Source organism: Suricata suricatta, chromosome 8 (genome assembly GCF_006229205.1).
Source record: "Suricata suricatta isolate VVHF042 chromosome 8, meerkat_22Aug2017_6uvM2_HiC, whole genome shotgun sequence".
Lineage (NCBI taxonomy): Eukaryota > Metazoa > Chordata > Mammalia > Carnivora > Herpestidae > Suricata > Suricata suricatta.
In genome coordinates, this window is record NC_043707.1 from 139,980,582 (window position 1) to 139,988,783 (window position 8,202).

Here is an 8,202-nt window from a genome sequence, read left to right on the forward strand (position 1 = left end):
CAGGTGAGTACCCGGCGGCGCGAGCCCCCGCGCTGGGCCACCTTCGGGGAAGGGGCCTCTCGCGGCCCAGGTGCGTCGCGGGAGGAAGGGCCGGCGGAGCAGGTGGCAGAGAGCGGCCAGGAGCCGGCCCGGGGCTTCCGCCCGGCGACCCCCCAACGCAGCGGGTCGGGCGGGGTGTCCGGGCCAGGGCCCTGGTGGGGACACTGAGGATTCCCCCTTCGACTGTGCCTGGGATTCGAGAAGGAGACGGGGGCAAAAGAAGGCGCCGACTCCGGCGCTTCCTTGTGCGGGAGCTCAGCCGGGCTGCAGGGCCGGGAGCCGCCGAGCAGGGCAGAGGCCGAGCCTTGATGCGGGTCTGTGCGGCCGCTCCCCGTTTGTTGTGCAGTGAGGCCGGCGGCGCCTCGCGGAGACCTGCAGACCTCGCCGAACAGAGGTGAACCCGCAGCGGCGGAACAGCCAACACCGAGACCCTGGGGTCCTGGCAGAGGCCCTCCGGCTGGCGAGGGGCGCGTGGTGGGTGCCTCCCCGGCTCCCCAGGGAAAGCTCAACAGAGCAGGGCTTGGAAGGGGCAGAGGCGGGGAAGCGCCGGGCCTCTTCGTCCCCGCAGCCCACAGCTGCCTCCCTGTCTGAATTCCAACGCGGAGGAGCTCCCATGGCCTTGGGGGTGCCCGATCTTGCGCCCGGCTTGCCAGCCCTGGTGGCGAAGGCGCTCCCTGCCCTGCTCGGTTTCTCACCGGCCGCAGCCTCTGCTGCTTCCGACCACAGGTGAGTGCCGACCGCCTGGGAGGCAGGGAGCTCACCTGGCAGCTGGGTCCCCGTTGCCTGCGGTGCATCCCAAGGCCTGTCGCCCCCACCCCACAGTCTATGTGTCCCACGGGCTGGGTGGAGAACCGCTGGATCCAGAGGGGCCCTGGCCTGGCTGCCAGGCTCGGGGGGTCATGATGGGTGGTCCCTATGGGGGACTGGGGCCTTGCTGCAGCCCCTAGCAGGCTCAGAGCCCACTCAGTGCCAGGGTAGGGGGTCACCTGGGCAGGGAGGAAGGCACCTGGAGCTCAGAGCTGGGAGCTATTCTACTTAACCCAGCCCCGGTCGTCGGCTCCAGCTCACGGACCTACCCTTTCTGGTGCCACTGGCCAAAGAGAACACAAGGTCACCCTCCTACCTCACCACCTCAAGACCCCCTTCCCCCTAGCAAAGTTGGGTTATGAGGCCTGTGGAGCACGCCCACCTGCAGAGAAGGTCCTCCCCCCACCCCTTCCCCCACCCCCAGTGCAGCTCTGGCTTCCCTTGCCCCAGCCCTGGAGGTGGCCAGCAGGCTGCAAGGTTAGGAAGGCCCAGCTTCTTCGCACTCTGGCCATCTAGCTCAGCTCAGAAGGTGATTAACATCTTCTGGGCCATGACACTCTCTAGACTCTGGGACTGTGCCCTCTCCAGGGTCTGGGGAAGGAGGGCATGAGCTGTGCCTTCCCCGCCCTCGCCCGGCCAGAACCCTGGGGTGGGGGCGGGGCGGGGGCTGTGGCTCAGGGCCTGCCTGGGGAGAAGGAAGTAGGGGTGCCCAATGGCCAAGAGACAACCTAGCTGCTGGCACCCGCAGGTGCAGAGCGCTGGCTCCCATCCCCCCAGCGGTTCCCAGAGCCTGGGCAGACCGTCCTCAAGGCCATGGCCCTGGCCTGGCTGGGCCCTGCCCCCGCGTGGCCAGATTTAGAACCGAGAACAGGTCAGGCTTCGTAGAGTCCTGCAGAGACAAGAGCGAAGAAGGGGAAATCAGACGCAAGTCCAGGTCCTGGCCCTGCCCTGCAGACCTTTGGGGACAGGGGGGAACAAGTATAGGCCAGTGGGGGCCGCTAGAAGAGGGGTTGTTTTCATTTTGTGGACGCCAAACCACTGGAGGGCAGTTTCCAGGCCAAGCCAAGCCTCGGGGACTCTCGTGGCCGACGCTGGCCGTAGGGGACCCTCACTGTAACCAGGCTTCGGCCGCCTGCCAGAGGGTCCGATGGACCAGGCTGGTGAGGTGTAGGCTGCATGGACACGCCCTTCAGGCTGCTGAGTCTGCGAACCGGCTTTGCTGCTGGGGCCTGGGGTCCTTGATAGAGGACTTTTCCCACCAGCCTGTGCCACAGCCTGACGTCCAGTTTTAGCCAGGAGCGCTGCCTCCTGCCGCCTTTCCCGCAAGCAGGGAGGTGCGGCGGGGACCTCGGGTCAGTTGAACTCTGTGAGGAAAGGGCCTGGGGTGGGGAGGGTGAGCAAGCGGTTTCTCTGCACTGTAGTAAGCATCATAGCGGGCAGCGAGCAAGGGGGGCCCCCAACCCCAGGACACCCCGAGAAGCCCAGGAGGGCCTCCTGTGTGCTCCCAGGGCTTACTCACTCCTGGACTAGAGGGTCCCTTTGCCGGGCTTCATGCCCACTCTTAAGGCCCTGCCTCTGGAGAGGTGTTCGTTGTGATGTGTGGGAGCCTGGAGGTGCGGGCTCCTAGCCTCCTAGTGGGCGCTCCGCCACCTGCCCAGGCCCTCGGCCCCCCCCCCGGGGGGGCCCCCTGCAGCTGGTGCGCTGGGAGGCAGGACTGGGCGGGCAGGCCCGATTCTCGCCGCTCCCGCTCCCCCGCTCCCTGTTTCCATCTGCGCTCCTGACACTTGGCCATGGCATTCGGATCCTCAGGCCTCTGGGCTCAGCTGGATGCCAGGTCAGGCTTTGCTTGCCCTCCAGTGCCTGCTCAGAAAACCTCTATCTTAAAAGAATAAAAGCACCTCTCCCTCAGTTTCCCTGTGTGTGCCCTCAAGCATCTGGACCGCCAGTCCTTGCCCCGCCCTGTCACGGGGAGGGGGGCTGAGGGTGAGGGGCACTGAATTAGGCTGAAAAGGGGGTCTCCCTCTCTAGGCACTTTCTCCTGCCCCACAGTGGGGGGAGATGTCTCCCAGATTTGTGCAACGGAAGGCTTGGAGACCAGTGGGGCTGCTGGGGGACGATCTGGTTTGATTCCCACCCAGCAGGGGACTCAGTGGAGACCAAATGCAGAGGCCTTCCAGTGTGGCCGAGAGCTAGCTGGAGCCTATGGTCTAGAGCGCGGCTGGTGTGGGGTGTCACAGACAACCTCCAGGGTGCTTGTCGTCCCCAAGCGGGGGCCACAGGAGCCTTCCAACACCCAGGGGTTAGTATTTCAGGCCCCCTTTTGCCCTTCATCCCACCCCAAGGCCAGGGAAGCCGGCTGCGACCCCGGGAACTGTAGGGGACAAGAGAACACAGGACCTGACTTCTGGCCCAGTGCGCACACCAGCGGGGCAGCAGGGCTGCTCCCTCTGGGGTTCCCAGCGAGGGTCCCCCCGTGCACAACCAGCCCGTTCCCTGGCGTGGGTCCTGCCGGTGCCGGGGCGCCCTCAGCCAACACTTCCCAAGAATGCGAACCATGGAGGATTTCCAACAAACCCCAGATGTTGGGAAACCTACTTCCTTCCAAGGCAGGAGGACTCGGTCCGTAGAATTGAGGCAGCGTCAGGGGAGGGTCCACGGGAGACGTCTCTGCCTTGATCTGCGTCCTGGAGCCCTGGCTGGGGCAGCTGCTCTCAGGGGCACAGACGCAGTGTCTCTGCACTTGGGGTTGGCCACGTGCATTTGCCGGGCAGAATCGGGCATTTCTAGGTTTTGTTTTTAATGTAAGAGATTGAAGCCGAGGCCTAAACTCCCCATGTGGGTCCCCTGGGGCGGCGTTGGCTCCCAGTGTCCCGGGCCCTAACCGGCTCTCCAAGCTTCTTCCTTTGACCACCTTTACCCATTTCACCCTCTTCCTATCCCCTCCCTTCCAGGGAGCGCAGGAAGCACCCCCAAAGCCGCCTCCTCCGCGGGGCGCGCACAGGGGGCCCGATCCGGCAGCGGTTACGCGGCGATGCTCCCGCAGCTCCCGGGCTGCGACTCCGGCCGCGGGAGCAACGAACGGAGTCGGTTTCCCACGCTTTTTCTCTCCATCCCAGACCTTTAAAAAGCCGCCAACGAATGCCATTGCGGGTTTGCGCTGAGCCTGAGCCCAGCGCCCATCCCGCGCCGCGTGGAGCCGGGACTTCGCGCCGGGCTCACCCCCGGGGCCGCCCGCCTGCGCTCCGGGAGCAGCTTCGTTCCACCGCGCGCACGTCCCCCGCAGCGCCGCGGAGCATCGCGCAGCGGAGGTGGCACGGTGGCCCCGCAGAACGCTGCCCGCGTGGACGCGCCAGCCCCCTCCTGCTCCCGAATCCGGCTGAGCTCCGGGTAGGGCCCGGGTAACAACGAAAACAGCGAATCGTGTCTCTTTCCCGGCGGCCGAGTCCCGGGACCCTCTGGGTGGGAGCCCGCCCTCCGCTTCCCCGGAAGCCCCAGAGGCAAGGACATTGACACAGCCTCCTGACCACGCAGGAGACTCCCCAGGTCCGCGTGCGCCCCTTCACCTATCGCTTTGCAAGGCCGCTGGTCTCCGCCCCCACATCAGGGACCCTCTTAGTTTGGAAACCAAATTTGCTCCTGGGGCTCCGCACACCAGAGATGCAACCTCAGAAAAGTTGCAATGGGTTTCTTCTTCCCGCCTCAGTTTCCCCATTTGTTAAGTGGGGCCGAATCCTGGGCCCCTCTCGAGGGTTTATGTGGGGAAAACCCCAGGCGGGGCGAGCCCGCGCAGTCCACCCCTTGGGGCCGGTTTGCGCGCGAGGCGGTGCCCAGCAGGAGCCCAGGGTGCTCCGGAGCGACTCTGGCCGGGCCTGCCTTTTGCGTCGCCAACCGCGTCCCGGAGCCGCCCTCTCCAGGGCTCGGCGAGGTGGCGTGGGGTCCGGCGTCTCCTCTTCGCCCTTGCCTGGGGTTTGGATCCCCCGACCGAGCGTTCCCGCAGGTTCCTCGGGGACCAGGACGCAAGGAGACTTAACTCCCCAGACGCCTCTTCTCGGGGCCGTGTCACCCAGGCCCCCAGAGGAAGGGTCCTGAGGCTGCCCGGAAGCGAAGACGGCTTCCAAGAGGGAATACGCCCCCTCTCCCTCCCCCTCCCCTCGCTGCGGGGGAGCTAGGGAGTTCCGGCGGACCCGGCGTGACTCTGGGGCGTGACCTTGGGCGTGCCTCCGGTACGCCTCCCCGCTGAGTGGTGCCAGCGGGGCTTGGGCTGCGGGACCGAGGGGAGGGGCACGGCCTGAGCCCGACCTCCAGACGCGCACTACTCCGGGCAGGACCGATGGGGGCGCTGGGAAGGGAAATGGGGTGACCAAGGAGATGCCCAGGGGATGCTCCCTCCCCCACGCCCCTTTGCTATTTCTAAACCCCTAATGGGGGCGGGTGGCTGGTGGAGACGAGGATCGCCTCCGGGGAAGGGAAAATGTTACCTCCCCTGCTGAGGACCCGGGGAGGTGGGGGGTCAGTCAGGAGTCCTCCCTCCCAGCACGGGGCGTCCTGCTCCTGCCCCAGGTGCTGGCACCCATGACCCGGGCTCTGGAAGGGGGCAGGGCCCATGCCTGTCTGGGCTCTGGTGCCCGAAGTCCAGACTTTAACCCCTGCGCTGTCCAGCTCCACCCCCTCGACCCCTTCCACCCCACCCCTGAGCCCCTCCCCTGAGCCCCTCCCCTGAGCCCCACCCCTGAGCCCCACCCCTGAGCCCCACCCCTGAGCCCCTCCCCTGAGCCCCTCCCCTGAGCCCCTCCCCTGTCCTTACCTGCCGCTTCCGCTTCTGCTTCCGCATTCTGGAGGAAGCTCCCTTGGAGGAAGGGGGCCCAGGGGGCAGGCACACTCTTGCACAGGGCCCAGCCCCATGACCTCTGCAGCCCAGGCAAGCCCACACACCCCACTGAGGACTCAGCGCGTGCCAGGCCTGGGGCAGCTCCCCATTGGTGGGACAGACCGCCCCCCAGAAGAGCAGGATTTCAGGGTGAGGGGCAGCCCTGTGCACACCAGCCTTCCCGCTCAGCTCCCTGCCTGGGTCCTGGAGGCAGCGGGGTGGAGGGTGAAGACAGGAAGAGCTTCAGCTGCATCAGACCCCACTCGCTCTGGGACCTTGAGTCTGTCCCCCGGCTTCCTGGGCACCCCGACCTCCTACTGTGTAATTTGGGGCCACCAAGCAGGGGGTATTGTGTAGATCGCTGCATGCAGACCCCGGCTGCACCTCTGGGGTGCTGGAGCTGTCGTCAGCGGGGTGCCTGCGCCCTCTGCCCCCTCTGAGCCCAGAACTCAGGTCTGTGCCTAGGGGCTCTGAGTTGGAGTCACAGAGAGCGGCTGCTGGCTCGCTGGACACAGAGGCGAATCAGACCAGGCAAGGACAGGACTCCTGGGAGCCTCAGGGCCCGTGACCTTGCTCCCCGCCCTCCTGACCTTGGCCTGCCCTGGTCTTCTCACAGGTGCACCTCTGCCCTCTGCAAGGCCAAGGCTCTGGGACCAAGCTGCAGACCTGGCATCCACTCATCCATCCAACCGCTCATTCGCAGGTACGGCCAGAGGCCCCCGGAAGGCGGAGTGCTCCTAGAACTTACCGGCTGCTGCCAGATGCAGGGGCTGTTTGCCTCGGCAGCTTCGGGGGCGTCTTACCCCGGCGAAGCCCCAGTTCTTGAGCTCTCGTGGGGCTCAGTGAGTGGAAGAATGAGTCACGAACGAATGAAGAGCACGGAGCGAGAAGAAAGTGGCTCTTAGATCTGATTTCAGTCCAGAGGCCAAGGAGACGCGGGGCAGCCTTACCAGACGTCACTCCTACTCAGTGCCCGAGGCCGAGTGCCCTGTCCCACACCTGTCCCACCCTGCAAAGGGCCACCCTGCATTGAGCAGCCAGTGCGGGTCCCATGTGGCGGGGACACAGCAGTGACCAAGCACCTGGGGCCCTGCTGCGTCGTGCATGACTTGGAAAAGGAAGTCAACCTGCTCAGGGAGGCCTCAGCGGGTGGGGCCTCAGCGGGATGCTGGGGCCGGGGGTGACGGCTGAGAGAGAGAAACTTGGTGGCCCCATGGGATCCCTGGCCTGCAGTGCTGGGGCTCCTGCGCCAGGCCTGGTGCTGGCCGTCGTCCCTGGGTGCTTGTCACAGCAGGCCTGGGGCCCTCACGACAATGCATCTTACCAGTGGGGGGCCCACACGGGGTGGTGCCAGGGCGAGTCATGGAGGCCGGAGAGCACCCAGCCCCACAGCGTGGGTCTCCGGGCGTGCGCCCCACGAAGGGGCTGCTGCAGAGGGGTCTCCATCTGGGACCCTGTCTGGGGTTCCTCGTGGTGCCGGCTGTGTGCCCCAGAGAGCGCGCTGGCCCAGCACCCGCCTGCTCGCGCCGACAGTGGCCGGGGCATTTGCTCGTGGGTGTCCAGAAAAACAAGCCGTGTGCAGTCCGTGTTTCCTCAGAGCCCAGTTCTCACGGGGAGTCAGGGTCCCCCGTTCCTTCCCGACACCCCCGGGGCAGCCACCCAGGGCCGTTCAGCGGTGGCCCTGCACCGTAGCCGGTGGCTCTGGAAGCCCAGTGTGGGGCTGACCCGTCCAGCAAGTCACGGTCAGTACCTGGGCCTCCAGGGAGATAACTCCAATCATAAAACGTGTCGTTTAAAAAACAGATGTGTCGCGGAGCCTGGGCCGCGTGGGCGTGCTTGTTCCAATGAACACGAATGAGCCTGTTTTCACATTAGAGAAAGAACAGCTTCTAGTGGAGATGTGGCACCTTTAACAGGCTAATTAATGTGCGGCAGGTAATGGTTGGTGGCGCGTTGGGGCGGCGGCAGAGAGCCATTTTCATTCGCGACCGTGACTGCCAGGCGCCCCTCCCCCCTCGGCCCCTCGGCGCAGTGACCACCTTGGCTTCACCTCTGCCTTTAATTTTTACAGCTGGAGCCGTTTATCATCTTCCAAGTCTCACGAAAAGGGAAAAACTATCACTTAAACAGCCATTGGAAACGCAGCATCGCATGTGGATTTCTTAACGCAAATAAATCATACAAACCAAGTCTCCCGTTCTCCGAGTGATGTCATCCGCCGTCCAGTCCGATCGGCCTCGGGCGGGTCTCTCCTTCCCGTGTGGGCGCATTCTCCACGGACGAGGGAAGGTGTCTCCATCCCTCCGCGCAGCCTGGACGCCAGCAAGGTCTCTGCCTGGGTCAGCCCGGCACAGCCGGGTCCAGATGGAGAAACGGGTTCCGACCCCACAGACCGCTTGAAAGCTTGGCTTTTGAACCGTGCGTCCTGAGGTAGAAAGACTGCAAACACTTCCTGAAGAAACGTGTGCAGAGCCCCGCAGAAGGTGAAG

At 65.4% G+C, this 8,202-nt stretch overlaps 1 protein-coding gene across 1 annotated transcript in view; it reads left to right on the forward strand.

Annotated features, from left to right (window-relative positions):
* The window catches only part of LOC115297810, a 12,481-nt gene extending 4,579 nt beyond the window's left edge, over window positions 1-7,902 (forward strand). The window contains exons 4-10 of the mRNA XM_029945942.1: window positions 4-70; window positions 390-765; window positions 3,798-4,233; window positions 5,689-5,863; window positions 6,330-6,416; window positions 7,517-7,648; window positions 7,785-7,902. Of these exons, the coding sequence (XP_029801802.1) occupies window positions 4-70; window positions 390-765; window positions 3,798-4,233; window positions 5,689-5,863; window positions 6,330-6,416; window positions 7,517-7,626 (1,251 nt within the window). The 3' untranslated portion in view covers window positions 7,627-7,648; window positions 7,785-7,902. The remainder of the gene's footprint in view (window positions 1-3; window positions 71-389; window positions 766-3,797; window positions 4,234-5,688; window positions 5,864-6,329; window positions 6,417-7,516; window positions 7,649-7,784) is intronic.
* The last annotated feature ends 300 nt before the right edge of the window (window positions 7,903-8,202 follow it).